Source organism: Nematostella vectensis, chromosome 12 (genome assembly GCF_932526225.1).
Source record: "Nematostella vectensis chromosome 12, jaNemVect1.1, whole genome shotgun sequence".
In the NCBI taxonomy this organism is placed as follows: Eukaryota; Metazoa; Cnidaria; class Anthozoa; order Actiniaria; family Edwardsiidae; genus Nematostella; species Nematostella vectensis.
This window is the reverse complement of record NC_064045.1, coordinates 13,031,925-13,053,163: the sequence shown is the minus strand read 5'-3', so window position 1 is coordinate 13,053,163 and position 21,239 is coordinate 13,031,925. Positions and strand designations below refer to the sequence as shown.

Genomic DNA, 21,239 nt, shown 5'->3' with positions numbered 1-21,239 from the left:
CACCATAAAACGCAAAAATCTATACATTCACTTTTTTGCTTTTACCAATTCTTCCCAACACTTTTGTAATTCCCATGGTTTACAATCATTGGTTGATCAGGGCTTACCTGAAGTCGAGGGTTGATAGTGAAGCTACCCGCAGTAGGGTTCATACACGCGATGTACTGCGTGTTGCGAATGTCTTTGAGAGTGAGCTTGGTCCTGTCGAACCAATGGCTGTAGTCCAGATGTTGTCGGATCAGAGTGTGAGGTTGCACAGTGCCGTATGTATCAACCTACAAGAAAAAAAAAAAAACAGGGAAATTCACAGACTGAAGATACGTCTGTTTAGAAAATATCAACTTAAAGATGTTAAAGTAGCGTCTATATTGTAAGTCTTTCAAGAGTCAGCAAAATGGGAATGACTACTACTACTATAAGCTAATTTATCACGTAAACAGAGGTACGTTAATGTGGCGAAAGTAGATTTTATATGCCCTCAAACAAAGGCTTTATGGAACTTGGTGTAGGTAATAATGGGAACTCCGTTAATGTTGCGAAAGTAAATTTTCTATGTCATGATAACACGTTTTAAACAAGGGGCAAAGGGCTACTGCACCCACCATAGGCATGTTCATATCATCAATAAAGTAGATCAGCTTTTTGTTCCCTGGTGGACCATAGTTTCGCCCCGCCTTCTTCTCCAGTGGCTTTTCCAGAACCTGCTGCAACATGGCCGAGGTCGTGTAGTAGTTAAAAGGTACGTTACCAACCATGGACACATCTGGGTCCAGTGACTGGAAATAGTCATTGACCAAGACCGTCTTGCCTGTACCGGCACCACCGACCAGCATGACTGGACGTCTATTCTCCATCAGAAGATCCATAAAGAAGCGAACACGTGTGGTCTCTGCGGTGTGGACGAGGACGGCTTGGAGGGGGACCTCGGGGTCAAGCTCAAACTTCTGGACCTTGTCAGTCCAGGGCACGAATTTCTTGGTCTCGGAGTCGATGTAGTAGTCGAAAACTGTTCCGGCAGAGGGGAACTTGATGGTCTTGAATTCGGTCACCCACCATTTAGAGAACTCCGTACGGTAGTCAACAAGCTAGGGATTAAGTAGTTGGATAAATGAGATCATTGTATATGCACTGTAATGGAATCTTATTGCCTTCAATGTCTTATCGTCTCGCTTTTTGCGTACATTACATAATGTATTTATGTATTTTATTTTCACGTAATCCATTTAAGTCATGTATTCATGTATTTTGCCTATCTTGTTTTTGCTTAATCCAAATTGAGCACAAAAAGAAATTTGTCGCAATGGGCAGCCTCGAAAAAATCTTAAAATGCAATATTGTCTGTCTGTCAGTCTGTCTGACTGCCCGTCTTTTCGGACATACCTGATCCTGGAACATAGCTCCACCAAAAGCCCACACAGCGGCGAAAACAAAGTATAGCTCATACAACTCCTTGTTGCAGTCTGGTGGGGTGTTAGCCGGCGTAAGCAGGCACTCAAGCAGATAACACAACGTCGTTACCATGGTGATGTCAGGAATGGGCGTGATCTTCTTGAACCTGACCCTCAGTAGATCTAGGCAAACCGGTACGTACTTGTCAAACAATATTTGCAGGTTGGCTTTTTCCGACTGAACCTCGCGGGTGTCGATCCAACTGGACACGTAAGGATTCCAGCCGACGTCTGCAAAGTTCAAGAACAAGATTCCGGCACGGGACACAGTAGCGGGCGTGGCCGTTTTAAGGTGACCAATCTCAAAGAGAAGTCTCATGGAGGGGGTTAGGGGCACTCGCTCATTACTAGCGAGGGTAAGGACTTTGTTGTCGTCCATGACAGTGTTAAGGGACTCGATCCACATAGGGTCAATATCACCATCCAGTACAATCCACTTGGGTGAATCAGAAGCGATGTTGGACAAGTCCCTCATAATAGTGGAGAAGAGCCCATCTTTCCATTCACGAGTGGCGGGGTTGATGAACCCAAACAGCTCGTCGGCCGTCACGGCTTTCGGATTCAGATCGAACATCATGGGCTTGCGCTTCTGGTTCATGTAGGTCTTGTTGAGTGATCGAATGACCTGTGTCTTTCCCGTACCTGCAGGTCCGAGCACGAACACAGAGTGGCGCACAGCCAGGAGCTCCTCCAACTGCACGATCTTTAGAATGAAGCTGTAACAAGAAAACAAGTACGGTTAACTCAAAACAAATAATTCATATTCCCCATCATATCAGGATCGATGAGTAATGGACACTTACATTATACTTATTATTAACTACTTACTAACCAACGGTCGAGGTTAGTAAGTTGTTTATTATATGGCTTTTTAAAATAAAAATGACAAGAAAACAAATCACCTTTCGCTTTCGAGCGAATATTGATTAGTTTATCGGTCGATTCCTAAAAGGCGAGAAAACAAGAAACACTCGCGCGCTGCCAAATCAAAAATGTAAATCTTCCTATTTGCGCCTTTTGGAAGCTACAGGTTTTATCATAGGTGACGTTGATCCAAACAATAACAAAGAAAGCTAAGATGTCAGTCTTCACGGCATGGACTGTTTAGTTCGAAAACAGTTATGATTTGGTGGAAATATTGCATTTACAAATAACAGCTGGTAGTACTTTTATCTTAGAGACTCTGATGGGTGTTTACAACCCTTGTGATTTATTCATTTGCATTTGTTTATCCGAAATAAATAATATAAGCTTTGTATTTTTTGGCTATAGGTGGCGCTCGCCGTCTCTTTTTTTTTATTTTTTTTGTCAAAATTTTCCTCTTCAATCTCTTTAGGATAATAAAACTCCGACTCAGAATGCTCGTCCATTCCAAATTTTTTTGTGGCTTTGGTGTTTTGGTCGATTTTGTTTTAGCGAAATTTGTGCAACCGAACAAAACAACCCAAAAAAGCTCACAAAATGTCCCGCTCCGGATACGGAAAAAGACGGCACGCCAACCAACAATTTCTGCTTCTTCTGGGTGTTAGAATTCGCTACTCGAATGTTCGCTGTCGCTCATTTTTCCAGTTTGAAGGTGGAAAATAATGTCAAAAAACGAAGGATGTTGGTTTTTTTTTTGCAGGGCAATACGAAATTCCGTAATGCCCTCAGAGACGGGCAATACGAAAATGTCACGACTACCATTAGCCTATCACAGCGCGCATACTATCGTAGCCATATAATGAACTACAATACTACATACTAAACACCTTTTATAAAAAAGAGCTATTTCTTCAAAAGACAATTAAAAGAGAAAACATCTGGGCTTGAAAAATGCAAGAGCTGCTTCTTCAAAAGAAAAATAAACCCCCTTCAACTTTTAAAATGGGTTTCGAGAAACGCATGTTTCTACCATAAATGTTTCTACCATAAAAGGAAAAACCATATCTGAAAAGATAACAATCTTTTAAATTGTTAAGGCGGGCATGTTTAAGTTGATTGACAAATCATACTACCTGTCTTCAGGCTGTAGTTTGAGATCTGTGACAGACTTCTTGACCAGAGCCTCAAAGTCAGGATCTCTCTTTCTGGGCACATCCAAGGCAGGGAAGAGATCGCCGATAAGACCCATAAACACAGGTACATCATCCGTTACGATCTTAGGAATGTTAAAGTCACGAAGCGCTCTCATGAGCACCTGGTCTTCAGGTCTCTGTCGGTCTGATCTTTTGAGGGATCCAGCCACCACGAGGACGGATTTGATCGCCCTGAGACCCCAATCGTAGTGGTCCTGCTTGGAGAGGAGTTCTTTGCAAAGCGAGTACAGGGTGATAAACTTGCGCGCGAGCCCACGGGCTTCTAGGAAGCCTTCTGCCACCAACATGATCTCACAAATCAGCTCGAAGTCGGGCACCACCATAGCGCATGGTCTGTTGAATTCAACAAAAAAGCGTCACTTTTATGATTAGCTTATAGTAACACTTTGCCGCCAGCAAGGACAAATGGAATCCATGTTCAGTAATGAACATTTGGACAGAAAAAAAAAAATAAAATAAAAATATACTGAATCCACACCCTGTAAACAAACTCTTACCGGAAAAGAGCCTTGAGGTTTTCAGGCAACTCAGTTCTGCCGGCGTAACCCGGATTCATAGTGATAAACAAGCCTACAGTGGGTACAAGACAGATATCCTCGCCCTGGAAGATGAAGCGCTCTTTTTTGTCTCTAATGGCATCCTGGATGGACTTGACTTGCACAGCGATCACAGATAAAACCTCTACCGAGATCCGGTTGAACTCGTCAAAACATCCCCAGGCTCCGGTCTGGGACAGTCCTTTGTAGATGTTACCACAAGACTGAAAGGAAACATAACCATAGTGATAAATACAATGATAATAGGGACCTTTAGCATACGAAAACGTATAAAGAAGCAAAGCAAGTTTTCCCTGTTTGTGTTGCTTGAGGAGCAAAGCCTGCCACTGAGCTTTAATGGTACTCTCATGTGTTGTGATAAGTCGACCGCATGGATAGACGACATGATTAACAGGCAATCTTACCTTGTAGTCCATCTGCTCGGAGCAGTTGAACACATACACCATAATGCCTAGTGCACGACCGAGATCCTTGGTGGTCTCAGTCTTGCCCGTCCCAGCAGGCCCCGCGGGAGCACCGCTCATCGTGAGATGGAGAGACTGGGTCAAGGTAATGTAGCACCTGAGGGAAGTTGATTAAAAATTATACAACAAGTTCAAAGCGAGCTCTGGTTGGTCCAGTTGGTCCTTTTTTTAAAAGAACATCCAGCCTGAGGTTTCACCAAATTTTAAGAACATGCTCTTTTCTAGTCCTGATGCGTTCGAAAATGCAGAATCAAATTGTTTAGAACATATTTATCTCCAAAAATAAGAACGGCCCAGCTATAACTGAAAATTAGACGTTCTTTTTTAAAAAAAGAGTGTATATGTTTATGGCTAACAGAAAAAAAAAATCCCTGCTTAAATGGCATCCGTTTGGTACGCCATTGATAATATATCGCACCTTCCATCAAATACGATGATCATCGAAGATCATTACTAAATCTGACAAGTGTATCACTTGTCTACCATTCACAGCGCATCAAAAGTGAATCTTACCTGTCAGTCAATGGCGTGATAACCAATCGAGGCGTGTTTCCCAAGTACTCATAAGAATACTTGAACTGCGCATCACAGATGTTGGCGAAGCAGTGAGACTGCTGATCATCCCAGCGATGACGTAATTGACTAAGCCACAAGAACGCCTGCGCGCTATCAACTTTCTGCTGGATGAGTTTGGCAACGACATCTCGAGCGTGCACATCGATGGTACAGATGGTCATGATTTTTTGGCGGTCTCCCTTGCTGAGATCGCCGATCAACATGTTGATAAGGGTTGAGAGCTGTGAAACCTAAAAGAAAACACATATGCCAAGAGTTACGCGACAACACCGCCAAAAGTTAAAACAAAACAGATAAAAGATAAGCTAAAACAACAACACAGGAACACACAACTGTGTCTAAATCACGTCAGAGAGAGCCTAAAAGTTCATTTTACCTGTTTCTTGTAGTAGTCCTTGATAGCGTTTTCGTAACCCTCTTCCAGGCGACCGAAGGCAATGCCCACCTCGGTAGTCCACCAGATCTGAGTCCCGCATAGCGCCACCTGGGCCGGAAAGTCAAACAGCCATTGCTCTCTGGGCTTCTCCTCATACGAGACCACGGATTCGGACTGCTCCTTGCGCACAGTGGCACGCATGCGGTCCATCACACGGTTTAACCAGATCTCAACCTACCAGAAACACAAATGGAAAAGGAATGAGTTACTGAGGCTTGTAGGGAAGACACGTGCGCTAGAATCAAACTAGAGGGATGGTTTCAAAATCATTCTGCTAACGAATTTCCAAGAATTGCTAAGTAATCTAGTAACGTCTTTACATATGTAGAGCTGGACCAACGAATGGAGTAAATTATAGATACATACTAGTAAGGCCTAGCTTTCTTTTTTTACAATTCTCATTACCTATTTGAAGTTGAATAGTGCAAAATAAGGTTTTACGATTGACTAAATTAAATAAAAAATATCACAAAAAGCTCCCTCTAATTACCCAATGGAAATGGGATAGGGTGAGCAGCTAATAAATTGGAATGTGAAAGATGCAAGGAAGCAGCACAGTATAAAAAGTGTTTACCTGGCCATCGCAGTCACAGACGGAGTCAAATTCCACGTACTCTCCCTCCTTACTGTACATGCCGACCGCATCTTTGGTAACGTTACCGGCGTCGTCTTCTTTGAACTTCAGCCTCGCCATGTTATCAAACAGTTTGGACAAGTGGCGAGCGACCTGTGGGGGAACAAAACATCGGATTTCACCGCTTAATCAAGCATTAAAATGATATACTCTCAAACAAATAATGCTCAAGTTGTTGTTAAGATCCTCATTCTTACCATCTCCACAACATAAATTACTTATCATCTTATAAAATTTTAGTACAAAACATACGTACATTTAGGAATGGATCGATAGAATATATAGGAGCAAAGCGGGTTGTTTAACATTTTCTCACAGCTTATGGAGATAAAAGCACATGGTAGTAATCGTGTACACAATAAAGCACATGGTAGTTGTCGTGTACACAAAGGGAGAAGAAGAAATTATTAACAATTAACATCGTCCGTTGAAAATAGATGCAGCGAAAAACGATGACAAGAGTACCTTGTCTGAACAGACTTTGTGAACTGTACAAACAAACAAGCTGACAAGATACCTCAACAGGTTGGTTTCCGTTGGAGAGGATGTCGAGCAGATCTGCCGATGAAACGAAGTAGAATCGCGGAAATGCCAGACGCTTAGTCTCTAGGTACTCGGCAAGAGCCTTTTCACAAAGAGACAGTCTGTAAACACAAATAAGAAATCCAGTTTAGGCGACAAGTTAGCAAAATAGACACTAGGAGGTTGCTGTCGAAACATGGTATCAACAAGAGAAAAGGCTGAGAACCGCACCTTTCTTGCAGGTTCTCCAGTTTCTCGAAAAGCCCAGGGCGGTTACAGCATTCAACAACGTTCGGAATCTTCGCTCCCTCGTTGGTAAGTTCCTGAAAATACAACGTAATTTTGATTAATGCACAATTGACCGAAACTTACCAACGTACTATGTTCTTTGGGTGCATCCTAACTGACTTGGATCGCTTATGAGACATGATAAAAACCGATATCATAACTGAGGCTTGTTTGGCAAAATGTGGACTAATGCACAGATGACCAAATCAAAGGCTGCTTAACAAGCATTATTTTAATCATATTGAATAGCTAGCGAGTTACTAAGGCAGTAACGCGAGCGCCAACGGCCGAAACCGATATACAGCCAGACGTAAAATGTTAGATACATTTCAGTAGTTTTCCTTCAACCTTGACGCGACAACACCGAGTTTCACGGTCTATCAGGAACAGGAACATTCGTTCTGTAAACCCAGCTATCTTTGTTCTTAAGACATTCTCTCTGACATTGGTAGACATGATTTTAAGTGTCACATACCTTAAAGTCAACATCAATGCCGTCAAATCGCTTGGAGTCTTCGGGTAGTTGGTTCCTGATATCCTCAGAGCCAATGAAGATGCTTTCCAAATGAGACCAGGTGCGCTGTACCTCAAACCAGATGGTAATGACGGAGTCTGCGGTGGAGAGCTTTTTCTGCCATGACGTGACCTCTTCCAGGAAGTGACCAATGTACTTAGACGTCATCAGATTCTGAAGTTGGACCTATGGGAGGAGGAACGTTGCGCATCTTTGTTAATGAAAGAAATTCAATATGAATGGGCACATCGCCAATTAGCATCTACAAGAAAACAAGGACTGTTTTTAGAAGCAAGGCAAGAGCATTGATGTCTTTCCACAGCAGCTTATTGTGGAGATTGTGATGATATATTCGATGGCCGTGTTGGTGATGACGGTGTTGTATTTGTTGTTGATGCAAACTTAGTTAAAACTACCTGGTTATCCTCCAGCGTCTCAATAAGCTCTTCGCTTGACTTGAGCAGAGGGATGTGTGTTCTCACGTGTTCCTCGTGTTCGAATTCCATCTGTGACCAGGTAACATCAAGCTCCTTCAAGACTTTTTCCATACCCAGCTCCTTGGTGGCCTTGTCCACGATTCCACGCACCTCATCTTCGAAGTTGTGCAGGTTAAGGGCGAGAAGGTCGGCAAGTGTTGTATCATCATCCATGACGAACTTTACCTGTTGAATAAAATGTCAACCGATTGAGATATATGCGGATACGGCATTTAGATGCGGCATTTAGTAATCATTTTGGAGAGTTGTTTAGAGATGATTTTGGATGTTATTTAATCATTTTAGCTAAGGGTTGAAGTTAAACCAACTAAAAGCGGACCGAATGTGAGGGAGAATGACAATACTGGAAAACTTTACCAGGAAGCTATATGTGACTTTATCTAGCAAGCGTTACCAAGCGGTAAAGAATACCTATTCGTCCACAGTAAGTTGGTGGGATTATTTTCGTTTACGGGTCTTCAACAACTCGCACCTTCAATTCCTAGTTTCTATGATCACACAGCATAATTGCGTTTGGTAATACGGGGATGGGTGTTGAATAAGGAGCTGGTTATGTACTTACCTTAGTGGCCTGCATGAGTTGCTGCCAATGGCGCTCTCGAATGGCAGGATTCTGCAGCTCACCTACAGCACGCAGAGAGGTGACCATGTTCTTGACGGTCGAGTCAAGCCCTGTGAAGCCGTCCCATGCGCGCATCTCCTTATCAAGTGATCGGATCTCCTTGACAAACCTCTTGCACTCCATCTCCATGTTCTCAACATCGATCTCTGCCCAAGGCGTAAACTTCCACTCCTCAATGCTGGTCAACACCACAAAGATCATGTCCCAAAGTTGCTTGAGGAGAATGACCTCTCGTCGACAAGCACGGAGCTGTTTGTAATCGGGGAAGTTGACTTCAAAGAGACCAGCGGACTCGGACAGGGCATTCATCTCTTCCTCCATGGCGCAGATCTCCCGGTTAGACTGCAGAGAAAGAGCGCAATTTTGCTTCGAACTAGAGATCCTTGTTTCCGATTTAGTGGGAATTCAACAACAGCATTACAACAGGATGCTGTTATATGTTTTAATTCCTGAAGTGCTCACATAAACAAGACAATGTCTCTTACCTTATCTAGACGATCGTACACATCCTCAGAGTTGAAGGCGAATGGAGCAGTCTTGCGGAAATCCTCTCGGAACTCGTGTTGCTTGATCTGGACAAAAGTCAATACACAAATACTTTAATCAATAAATATAACCAAAGAGAAGACTTTGGAGTAATAACCTGGCTCAATGTTTACCATAAGATACATGAGAATCATGAGATTCATGAATGTATCATAAGATTTCAGCAAATCATCAGGCTTGCTAGTCGATGATAAAAAGTGTGCATGTTAATTGCAGCATCAAATAAATATCCCTTGACTTTCATCTCTACTTACATCGAATTGTCCACATTTCCTTCGGATGATCGCGACCTCGGACGCCTGGAGGGGTGCAACCTGTTGCTTGACGGTTACTGCGATCTTCTTTGAGTTGTTCCATTGCTCCGGGAGCTCCTAAAAAACAGAAAAATGTTAACGATATCCCCAATTAATTAACCGAGTTTTCATGAAAGCTGTCGAGTTATGAAAAGTGTGGACATATCCTCATTACAAATCACTCAGGTTTCTTTAAAAAAATGTTCCTCACCTGCAGTTGGGTATGAACTTCCTCGGGCATCTCTTGACCGTACGTTTTGAGTAATTCAATTGTTTGTTTCAGGGGCTCGAACATCTCATCCGTGGCAGACTGTCTGTCCTTGACTGCCATAAGATGACCCATGACAGCCACCAAGCCGTTGTAGTCACCTTCCTCTACAGTCTGAGTAAGACCAACATCAGCAACCTTGATAAACCCAGCGAGGTCATTAAGGCTGTGTAAAAACGGTACAGAAAATGTTAAGAGGGCTAATGTAATACACATACAGTACGTCTTTGGTTCCGACTGTTCGCCGAGTTAACAAAGGCAGCTGAAATGCATGGCAGGGGAATGCTGTGAAGATGGAGCAGTTGAGTATAAAGCACTAAAAACCAAAGGTCTGTAATGGGACACATCAAATTCACCCGTTCACATGATTCAACTCCCTTATAAAGCTAGAAGGCATAGATATAAGTAGTTACGTAGCTAAGACACCATAGCTCAGTTGTTGGATGTGTCCCATGTCCGTATTACGGTACAAAACTTATCATCTTTCCACCTGCAATGTTTTGTAGAAACCCCCATAGTGATTACATCCAAGTCCAAACTGACCTGTTGGTGACGTGGTCGATGAGATGCTGCTTAAACATGTAGCTCCAACGCTTGATGATGTTAAGCAGGGCTTGCTTGAAGGGACGTGCATCCACGCGGAACCATGTGTCAAAGATGTTGGTACCATCCACTTCATCCACCTCAGTGTAAAGCTTCTCGTAAGTGTCGATCTGGAAGTGATAAGAAACAGTTAACCCATTGACTCCTGGCTATTTTTGAGCTGAATTAACAAAAAAACAGACTGAAAACAGATACCTCACCCCCCCTATTCTGAGTTTTATACAGCCTGTCAAAGTCAATCACAGCTGCACCTAGTCAGCGGTATCCTAGCTTTCCAACAGTGCTTTGCGGTCCCCACTTTTAATCCCTCGTCGTTGTGCTGAAGGGACCACAAGTTGATGGTTGCTTGTATTTTTCATCAAAAATACAGCTATGAGCATATTAGGAGTGTCTCAGGACATCATGAAGTCTATTGGGGCATAATTGAGTGCTTTGCTTATGCATATTTGCAAGCAAAGGTGGATTCATGGTGATTTTTTCTTGTTTGGCTTTGCCTGGATGAGAAAATAATTTGCTAATGAATCACCACAGCTCTCCTAAATGCTGTCTTTTCTGAAACCAAATTGATTCCAAAATTGTTTACACTGCTATTCTGGGTCTGTATGACCTGGAATTGATTTGTTTGGCTTTGGGGTGAAAAGACTTATAAAAACAACATCTGACATTGGGGAGAGGAGTGTTGACTGGCCCTCCCATCGTGAATTTTTCCCTGGGTCTCCTAGAATGCTTTGCAATCCGTGATGGCATCCAAGTGGTTTTACAAGCCTTCGAGGAGTGGACATTGTGTTTTGAGGCCATGGAAATGAACCTGTAGGATCAGAATAAAGGTATCTATTTTTGTCTTGAGCTGTGTTTGATGATCTCTCTCCCTTGTGTTGTATTTTGAGCGTTTTATTGAGAGGGGTGATTCTGCTTTTCTTTCCTTGTTCGATTAGAAATTTTTCAAAGAACCTGTGCTATTATTTGGCTTAAGAGTAGATGCCAACACCTTGGTTGGATGCATATCTGCAAGACCATTTATCTCTTAGACTGATGCCTGAGTATGTTCATCTTGTTAAGTTTATTTTGCATTTATGAATTTTTGGGGTTGTGGGTACTCAAAGCCGGTACAGGGGCTCGTTTCTCAAAATACCCGAGAATTCTCGGGCCCGAAAACGATTTATTTATTAAATTTGAAAAGCTGGCTAATTTCTAAAAAAATCTAAAAAAATATTCATTTCAAATTTTAAATATTATATAAATTTGTTGAAATATCGTCAAACATTGTTTTTTTACCACAAAGATTGATGTTAAGGATGATTCTCTTTATAGATTTATAGATTTTGATCATTCCCGAACTTCTCGGGCCCGAAATTCACATGGCTTAAATATTAAGCAAGTTCTCGGGACCTCGCAGTCACCCGAGACTTTTCTGGCTTTAGCAAAACTTCGAAAATAGCCCTATTGAGCGTAATCATTTGGAATATGAACCAAGAGGAAGTTCAAACTGTTCTAAAACATGAAAGCGGTTCTCAATAAGAAAAGCATGCGAAATTTTGGGCAAAAATGCAAAATAAAGTTTTCGGGTCCGAGAATTCTCGGGTGTTTCGAGAAACGGGCGCCAGGCCGGTTGAGGGGTCAATGTGTTAAACAGTCCCTGGTTACAAAGCAGTACAGCTAGAGCAGACAAGAGATTAAAAGTGTTTGTATTCAGAGTTTTTATATTTTTCCGTTCGCTGCTGTGGCCAACTTTTAGGATAGAAAATAGCATTGACATGAGCTTGACCAGCCAATCATCAAAGCAATGAAAATCGTCGCTGCGCTTTTAAAACAAGTGCAAAGCAAGAGCAGACGCAAGGTAAATGTTTCATTGTATTGCACGCGTCCGATGGGCTCTCGTAGCGCATTGCCTTGCATTTGTGCCTTAGCAAGATTCAAATTCTAAGGAGAAGTATGGAATAATTCCACTTGACAGTGCTACTCGTACCTGGTCCTTGAACTGTTCCAGAGTGGGAGGTGACTCGGGAACGCCCTCCTCTGTGTGCGCCTCGATCTCTTCGGCAGTGAGCACATGATTGTAGAGCAGGAACTGTCGCATAAATTCATTCCTGTCATCCAGCCACAAGTACGAATAGCTGTCAAACGAGCTGCGGTACTCGTTAGCTTTATTCATTATTCCATTCACGCGATCCATCAAGTCCTGGCGCATCTCGGACAAGTCTAGCATGTCTTCTACATCAGCTTCATAGTGCTCGGATTCATTGTGCTCTGCGAGTCTTTTCACGAGCGAAGCCATTTTGTAGATGTCACTCACAATGCCTTCGACCAGATCGTAGAAGCCAGCAGTTACTCCGAAGTCAAGAGAAGGTATGAAGACCATGTCAGGCTGATGCAACTCTAGTTTGGCTTCAAATAGCGCGTTGGCGTTGTGCTTGAGGTCTGTGTGCTCTAATAGATAGTTGAGGGAGCAATGGATGCAGTTGAAGAAGCCGTCTAGCACCATGTCGTCGATGGAGTCCACATATGCTCGCCACATGTCAGTGTCAGCATCGGCTTGGAACAGCTCCAGGTTATTCTAGGCATACCAAACAATGGTCAATCAAATGAATATTCTCAAGTTATCAAGAAAAAAAAATTAAAGTCTAGAAAAACCAAACAATTGTCAATCGAATGATTATTTTCGAGTTATCAAGAGAACCAAAAACAGTAGTCTAGAAAAACAGCGAGGTATGTTTTGTTAAAGCATTGTTATTCATCATACAAGGAAAGCACCTTACAGTGCTAATAGGAGACCAAAGCTAAGAAGTCAAGTGCAACTGACTCAAGTTTGAGGAAGGCTCTTGAAAGCGTCTAGCACTCGTACCTTTAGTAGCTTGTGTATCTTCTCTCCAGACTGTGTTATCATGGCGTAGCGTTTGTTTGTTATCGTCTCACGCTCCTACAACAGATTATTAATACGTGTCATATACAGGATATAGTAGATAAAAAGATGTGCGGAGCACCATCACCCAAAACACAATGGAACAAAAGCCAAAAACAAAGACCTTGGAACGAGACAATGAAATAGAGTACAAAGGCCTTGAGCCCCAAAAACAAAGCTCTCCGTAACACCAAGGAATACCCGATGTGGTGGAAGGAATAAGGATGTAATAAAAGGGATAAGCGAGATTTCAGATCTTGAGAACAAAATGCCTAGTAGAGACTTTGATTTCTTGTGTTTTACAAAAAGAATATTTGAATAGGCAATTTAGGGTGGTGAAGAAGCAAATTGGTTAAAACAGTGGATAACCAGTCATATGCAGATGGCCGATGCACTGTAACTGTTAAGTGTTTTGTCAGACGAAGTCTGACACAGCTAATTGTCTTCATGAGCTCTCTTTGCACAAGTGACCATGATGCAAAACTTACCTCCAAGTTGAGAAGACCTTCTTTCTTAGCTTCTTTCCTCTCAAAGAGAGGCGCCTCCGACCACTTGGTCATCAACTGGTTCATGGCCTCTATGTTGTCCTTGGCGGCCTGGACTCGCTTCTCTAGATCGTGCACCATGTCTCTCGTCTTTTCGATGTATTCCCACACACCTGAATATGGCAAAATCTATCTCTAGATCTCTAGTTATGGTAAGGTTACATGGGCTCACAAGGAGCTACCTTGCTTAATGGTTAGAAGGAGTTTCTCCATGTGGCTGAGTTAAAAATCAAAGCGCTTAAGACACGATGCACTTACCATCGCTATTCCAGTTTAAACTCTTCTCAGCCTGTTCAAGCTGTGTATCAATGGCCACAAGTTGTGATTCCACCAGTGGGAACTCAACATCAAGTAGAGTCTCGCGGACCTTGTTGTACCAAGCCACTGTCAAGTCCAAATTAGCACAGAACTTGTGGAAGGTCTCGTTGCGTGCAAAGATAGCTGTAGCACTCTCTGGGATGGCTTCCAGTGTCTCGTTACTGGCCACTTCTAAATACTTTACTTCACGAAGAACTGAGACCAGCTGGTAAGGGAAATATATTGTATATGAAAGCAATGGCTAAATGATAGAGCCGATTACACAGTGTATGTACCTTAGGATCGAAGTTCACTTTGATAAGTTTGGTGTTAGGGTCACGGACGATTAGTGGTTTGTCCAGATTCTGTTGCGCGATGTTACCAACTCCCTCTGTCCAGCTCTGGTAGATCTTCTCGTCATGGCTAACAGAGAAAACGAAAGGAATGTTAGGTGAAAGAATATTTTGTTGATTTCCCTGTGGCAATCTTAATACCATCCCACGTCACAAGAATGCTTTTGAGCTTTTGAGATTTTGCTCTTTCTTTCAAGGTTAGAAGTTGCAATTGAGAGTTATTGCTTAGGGTCACAATTTGTGGATACATATGAGTGCGATTTCAATGAATTATGATTTCACACTTTTTTCACATAGTTCTTGTTATTAGTGTTGAATTACTAATGCCTGCATCTGTTTTTCAAGACAGCGCTTGTCTTGCGCTGTTGTTTGTGGGATAACATTTTAGCATGGAATACACCACAAAAGTTGAGAAATACTACGATTATGTTAGCAAAAAATGCCAAGCCTTGGGGGGGGGGGTGGGGTGTATTTTATCAATGATGTTTCATGATGGACAGACCCTAATTATTAGTATAGATTATCATGATGGTTAATGAATACATCAAGAAATGTTCCTCACCTATCTAGCAGTTTATTCATCTCATCATACTTGTTGAAAATGATCATAGCCTCTGCTGTCTCGAGTGTTCTGGAAAGATAACGATGCAACATAAGTATCAACAGAATTTAGCAGCTTATGATATGGTACTTGCAGCCTTCCTAGATTAACTAAAGAAAGTAATCACTAGAACAACGAGGATTGGAGGGATGAAGTCTACAATGAAAGACAATGAGATTTACACAAAAGATGGTTAGGACACATAAGAAGCGAGTTGAGAAAATATTTACAGTACCTTAAAAGACCCTTGATAAGAGGAAAAACTCTTGGAGCACTTGAGCACAGGAAGGACAAATCAGAAAAGAAGACAGAAGGTAGAAAAGTGAGAAGAAAGAACAAAAGTAAATAGAGATAAACAAGACCTCCGAATGTTGATTATAATGGACTTTTTAGAAAGGACTGAATGGAAATATGATAAACCATCTGAAGAAAGATACAAGTCCTCGGATTGCTAAAGACAATGAATAGGGTTTTGGATAGAAAGAAAAGGGGAGGAAGATGGAAAGAAACACAAGGAATACAGTAACGAGAGAAAAATACACTTTGAAATTGAATGCAGTAGCTACTACAAAGTGACAGACTGTGTGTACAAGGTTTGTCTGATTGAAGATTATTTTTAAGTGAAGACTATCCGGTTCTTACCCATGATTCAAAGACAATTTGAGAGCCTGCATGGGCTTTGTGATTCTCTCTTTAAGCTCACTGGACCATTTTAAGGAGCCTGCAACATTAGGCATGTTTTTGTTAATTGGTGCTGCTCCCTCTGCCTGAGCGCACTCCATTTGCTGGTCATATATGACTTTGGCTTGGTCAAGCTCTTTCTCAAACATTCTAAGGAGGATGGGGTACTTGTGTTCAAAGTCTGCATGGATGAGCGGTCTATCCAGGAGAGACCCCAGGCAATCTAGCAGCTGTAAACAAAGAGCAAATGAATCTAAGAACTGGAGTAAAACAATCTACAAATACAATTTGTTGCATTTATTGCTACATGCCAATGAAGACAACAACTGCAGTTTGGATGACACAATAGATGATAATGGGTGATGGTGATGATCAAAACAAATGAATGTTGAGACAACAATGATGACATTCATGCATGAACAGCTAACCAAAGGTAACCTTATATTCTTTTGTAAAAGATAGCAATTGGAAATACACAAAAAAGTTAGTGAAAATAAAATAGTGAAGCTCCTGAAAGGTTTATAATGACTTACTGTAGGGACGATGATGGCCCACTGGCAATGAGGAGGTGGATTATATTGTTCAAGTTGATAATGATTCTGACACTTCCCTACCTTGAGTGCTGATTCTGTGCTCGCACAGTCATCAAATGCCTGACAAACTATTGAAGCCAGCCGTCTGTCCAGATCAGCCACTCTCTCTCGGAACTGGTTAAAGTCATCAACAAACTCCTGAAATTGCAATCATTTATTTAAAAGTAGTTACTTATAACATTATAAACCCTTCTTTTTCTTATTTTTTTAGGAAAAACTTTAAAGCCACTACCATTTGCGTCCATCCATTTAACCATGAATATTTGTTCATGTTAGTTGAGAATAAGCATTGAGAATTTGTCTAGCCAATTATAGGATAAAGAAAAAACAATAACATGAAAAACTGATCAGGATGGACACAAATGGTAGTAAAATGACATTTAGCAAACCTTGTTGGTAGCTTCAAGTGCATCATAAGTACTATTGCTGAAGACAGCAAAGAGTTCATTGAACTCCTCGAAGATCTCCACAACCTGATGGCTTAGCATCTTTCCCTTGATACCAGCAATCTCAACCTTCTCTAGTTTGCCAAACTCCATTGCAGTGGCAAACACATCCTGAAAGGGGAAGCAAGTATAACAATAATAATTCAGGCTCCTGGTATGTACTCCTTGAGAATCAGTGTCATCTTAAGCAAGGTGATGTGTAAAAAATCAGGTTCTGACATGAAGCACTCCTAATAACCTTAAAGGTTAAAAGAAGCATTACTTTTTTGTCACACTATTATAATAAAAAGAGGAAAAATTGCAGTCTGTAAGTCTTACCTCTACTACTCGCAGTCTCTCGACAAACTTGTCAAGGCGAGTGAACACAATCTCGCTGGCAAACTCCCATGGCTTGACTTCAGTACCTTCTGCGAAGAACTTGGAAATAGTCTTCCTGTTCTCCTCAAATGTGTCTCTGAACAGCATGCAATTCTCAATGGCCTTCCTAACCTTCTCATAGGCTTCCTCTATCTCTGACTTGAAGATTTCAGCAGGGTCTAAGTAGGTCCTTGCCTTAAATTAACATAGTTTTCCGAATTAATGAAATAGGAATATTGATGACAAGAAAAACTTTCTTTTAAACTTTACAAGATCCCTAATCTATTTATTTGCATTGAGCAATTTTTAATGAGTTTTTCCTACCATTTCTATGATCATATTGCAAAGTTCCTGAAGAAGCACAATTATTCTAGGGGCAGAGCAATAGAACTTGGAGTTGGCCCAGAGCAGGCCACAGACATGCAAAATGGCTGGAAGGATCTTGTGCAGTTCTGAGAAATCGTACTGTTCCATGTCTTCAAGCTGGCGACGTAAAGGCTTAAGGTGAAGTGTGATGTCACGGGCTTCATCAAGTGCTGTAAAAAAAGAATAAAGGCCACAAATCAACACACATTGCATTATGTGAAGGTTGATTAACATTCGGAGTAAAATTCTTGGGAGTAAAAATCAAGTTTTCAATTGTCATTTTACTAAATTTTTTTACAACTCTGTAGGTTATCAGATCTCACGAGAGCTAATCAAAGTGTTTTGATGGATTTTGATGGTTTTTATGGATACCAGACCATGACAAAATAAACAGTACAGAATTCAGGTGTGTCACAGGAGATAAATTCTATGGAGCAAAAATACATACCAGCAACAACATCCTTAAAGATCTTTTTAAATGCTGGAAAATAGCTGCTTTGTGTCTTCTCTAGGAGCTCTGCCATCCTTCTGACTTTGGGATCATGTAGCTGCTCAAAAATGCATTCTAAGTTGGCAGCCCTGGCTTTCCAGAAGTCCAGTTCAACCAGCGGTCCAGGGTTTGTCCCTTCTAGTAAGGGCTGAGCAGAACTTCTTTTCAGTACAGTTTGTATTTGATGACTCCAGTCAATGATAACAGACTCTATAGAGTGCACAAGGCTGCGATCAAAAGTCTCTCCCCTAAAAAAATGTCAAACATTATCATGGTCAGTGACATTGCAGGTAGCGATATCATAAAGAATTTGTTTTACAATACATCTCTCAGTGTAGAGTACTTGCAGATTTATCACAGTGTTTCTACAAAAAAGAGTCCAGAGCATAAGGTCATAGCCTGTTGTAAAACTTGGTTTCGAACAGTTTACTGTACCTTTCTTCTGCTTCACAAGCTTCAGAGACCTGCTCCGAACCTACAGGCAGAGGAAGTAATGTCTTGCCTTTCACTTGACCAGCAATGACATAGACATTACTCTTGAGTTGATGGACATGTCGCATGACGTCTTGTGACACCACGGCTGGCCATTGCTCATGGTTACGAGGATTTGAGAGAAGAGGCACAAGTATCTAAAAGAAGAATATATCCAGTTAATATTAAACCAACAATTTATTTTTCAACAAAAGGACCTTTTTTCAATTATGTCCTCACCTCAGGCCTTTAGCTAGGGGAAGGGGGCATAGGGGCCATATGCAACCCCCTTGACCACGAGTGGTATTTCTTATGGATGCATTAACAAATCTTTAATGTTTATATGGCATATATGGTGCACACCCACCCCTCAATAAATCCTGGCTAAATGTCGAATGGAATATTTAATTCTTCTAGTTCAGGTTAAAGAGAAGAACAGTTTACTCAAGTTGCTATAAGGCACCTCATGCTCTAATGAAGAAAAGTAAAAGTTGCCTATACTTGAGGGTTCCAAGCGCCCTATATCATGTCTAGGTACAAGAAGAGCTATCTTTGACTGACCAAATGGCCCTGATATTTTTCAATATTGGAATAAATGCACCCATCGATGAACCAAGTCACCCATAAGGTATCTTCTATAAGCTTTTAACAAAAACTGGCAGCCAATTATATAACTTACATAGGGATTTAGTCAGTTGTTAATCCAAACCAGCAAACTTGAATGAATCTCACAGGGAATGACATTTAACATCCCTCTACATAGAGTTTTTTTTTTTTTTGTATTTTTGGCTGTCTAAATTTACACTTATTGTAAAAAAAGAATATTAAAATGTCAAAAAAGAATTAAACAATAAAAACTGAAAACAAATTCACAATAAATTTTTTTTGAGAAACTACTGTGTGTAAAAATATGTAATATCTCGCATAATAAGATAAGTCAAATAACACAGAATATTTAATATAATATATAATATATAAAGTTCATGTACTTTGAATGTTCTTTTCAAAGACGAAGAGAACAACTTGTCACTGTCCCAAGTAAGATTCAAGTATTATTATTCATAGTGCAATGTAAGGTGAAAAGAAAATCTAAATAGAAATTCACTTAATTATGTCATAACAAACATAACAAATACTGTATAAACGCCCCCTATCTTGCGCAAATAGCAAAATAAAACAGCAAACTCTAAAACTATTATAGACAAGGACATTTTCCAAGTAAAAAAAAGCAGAAACTTGAAAACCGAGATCACGGCGTTTTGCTGCAAGCTGACGCCATCGCTCCTCGGACCAAAACTTTGCTCCGAAAAACATCAAGAAAAACAAACATAAGCTTACCTCCTCAACAAGCACAGATAACTGCTCCAAAGGAGACGCAGATAGGTCACCATAACTTAATGCGTTCTTAAAATTGTCTTTTCCGATGTTAAGTCCCTTTTCTTTCTTGATATAGTAGACGGATTTGTTTTTGGTATTCGTTGGAAATTCATAACTCGGTACCAACTGAGCGGCGCTTGATAAAGTGATCACCAAACTATTGTGGTCGTGCTTTTCGAAAAAGTCTAAAATAATCTGTCTGTATTCTTCGTTTCCTTGTAGCTTTGCCCATTTATCGGCCTTTAATTTCATTGTCTTGAGGACATAATCCGATATATGATCGAAACGCACGTCGCTAAACTCCATGATGGTTTCTTGTGTAGTTTGAGCGGGCTCCTGTAGCTCGCTAACTATTTACAAATTTACAGGTGAAATTCGGTTCCGTTGAGCGTAAAATGCATCCAGAAATGTGGAAAGGATGATTTTCTATACAGTGCAAGCTCAACTGCCCTCTTTCGGATTCCTTTACGCGGGATTTTGGAGAAAACTCCCGGACGGGGTAGCAGGGCTTGATACCTTGCTTTTTGAAATGGCGGACACACGTCGCTATGGTAACAGGTATGTTGACCCCTAGATCCGGGTCTTTTGGAAACGCGCCAATTATTCGTGTGCGCGCTCTATCTGAGCTGCGTGATCCAGAAAGAATTTTCAAAAAAAAAAAAAAAAAAAAAAAAAATTAAATTAAATTTCTCCTCCACTGAGGGAGCAATGGTTTTTGTTCTTACATTATCCGGGTGAGGGGACGTTAGGGTTTGCGGTATTGCCGTATTGGCCTTTTTTGTACGATATTGCGGTAAACTGTATTTCTAAACACGAATACAAGTCTGACTTATGGATTAATGGCATACCAGAGTAATCTAGCTTATGCTTGATAGATTTGTCTACAAATAGCACGTCTATTGGTAACCGGAAGTGGACCTTCGGCCGTTGTGAGGGCCCCTGCACCCCCTCCCTCCCCCCCTGGGTATGGCCTGCGATTGTACACTTGATTATCCTAGCTCGCTTAGTAAAAGGCTCTATATTGAGCTAGGACCATCGAGTGATCGTACCATTTCTTGTCGGCTATTATTTCAGCTGCCTGTTTTGAAGTAAGAGCATCGTATTGTCGTGCTCTATGAGATTATCCCCCCAAACTGTTATGCAGTAATCCATTAGAGGATGTATCAGAGCATTGAAAAACATTTTTCTCGCTTATATTGACAGGTGCTTTATTGTTCTACGGAGAAGCCCCAGGTGTTCCGGATTTTTTTGGAGACATATTCGCTGCTTCTTCCATGATAGCGTGTTTTCTATTTGCACTCCAAGTAATTTTGTAGATGTTACTGTTTCAATAGTCTTACCGTTAAATTGGATTTCTAGATTGCTTCCAGATTTTTGTAGTTCATGTAATTCTGGGACACTACATACGATCATCACT

General features: G+C 41.1%; 1 protein-coding gene across 1 annotated transcript in view; it reads right to left on the bottom strand.

The window, feature by feature from the left end:
* The window catches only part of LOC5520211 (dynein beta chain, ciliary), a 38,650-nt gene extending 18,281 nt beyond the window's left edge, over positions 1 to 20,369 (bottom strand). Inside the window, exons 1-32 of the mRNA XM_032365282.2 lie at positions 19,784 to 20,369; positions 18,410 to 18,603; positions 17,933 to 18,222; positions 17,443 to 17,654; positions 17,080 to 17,313; positions 16,705 to 16,872; positions 16,337 to 16,453; positions 15,684 to 15,952; positions 15,003 to 15,071; positions 14,384 to 14,510; positions 14,049 to 14,313; positions 13,734 to 13,903; positions 13,189 to 13,263; positions 12,313 to 12,900; positions 10,287 to 10,456; positions 9,687 to 9,909; positions 9,437 to 9,553; positions 9,122 to 9,208; positions 8,577 to 8,978; positions 7,934 to 8,179; positions 7,479 to 7,703; positions 6,947 to 7,038; positions 6,711 to 6,837; positions 6,134 to 6,286; positions 5,500 to 5,733; positions 5,061 to 5,353; positions 4,488 to 4,644; positions 4,024 to 4,286; positions 3,446 to 3,859; positions 1,381 to 2,164; positions 603 to 1,085; positions 108 to 275 (exon numbers count right to left, since the gene is read on the bottom strand). Of these exons, the coding sequence (XP_032221173.2) occupies positions 108 to 275; positions 603 to 1,085; positions 1,381 to 2,164; positions 3,446 to 3,859; positions 4,024 to 4,286; positions 4,488 to 4,644; positions 5,061 to 5,353; positions 5,500 to 5,733; positions 6,134 to 6,286; positions 6,711 to 6,837; positions 6,947 to 7,038; positions 7,479 to 7,703; positions 7,934 to 8,179; positions 8,577 to 8,978; positions 9,122 to 9,208; positions 9,437 to 9,553; positions 9,687 to 9,909; positions 10,287 to 10,456; positions 12,313 to 12,900; positions 13,189 to 13,263; positions 13,734 to 13,903; positions 14,049 to 14,313; positions 14,384 to 14,510; positions 15,003 to 15,071; positions 15,684 to 15,952; positions 16,337 to 16,453; positions 16,705 to 16,872; positions 17,080 to 17,313; positions 17,443 to 17,654; positions 17,933 to 18,222; positions 18,410 to 18,603; positions 19,784 to 20,128 (7,761 nt within the window). The 5' untranslated portion in view covers positions 20,129 to 20,369. The remainder of the gene's footprint in view (positions 1 to 107; positions 276 to 602; positions 1,086 to 1,380; positions 2,165 to 3,445; positions 3,860 to 4,023; positions 4,287 to 4,487; positions 4,645 to 5,060; positions 5,354 to 5,499; positions 5,734 to 6,133; positions 6,287 to 6,710; positions 6,838 to 6,946; positions 7,039 to 7,478; positions 7,704 to 7,933; positions 8,180 to 8,576; positions 8,979 to 9,121; positions 9,209 to 9,436; positions 9,554 to 9,686; positions 9,910 to 10,286; positions 10,457 to 12,312; positions 12,901 to 13,188; positions 13,264 to 13,733; positions 13,904 to 14,048; positions 14,314 to 14,383; positions 14,511 to 15,002; positions 15,072 to 15,683; positions 15,953 to 16,336; positions 16,454 to 16,704; positions 16,873 to 17,079; positions 17,314 to 17,442; positions 17,655 to 17,932; positions 18,223 to 18,409; positions 18,604 to 19,783) is intronic.
* Between the last annotated feature and the right edge of the window lie 870 nt (positions 20,370 to 21,239).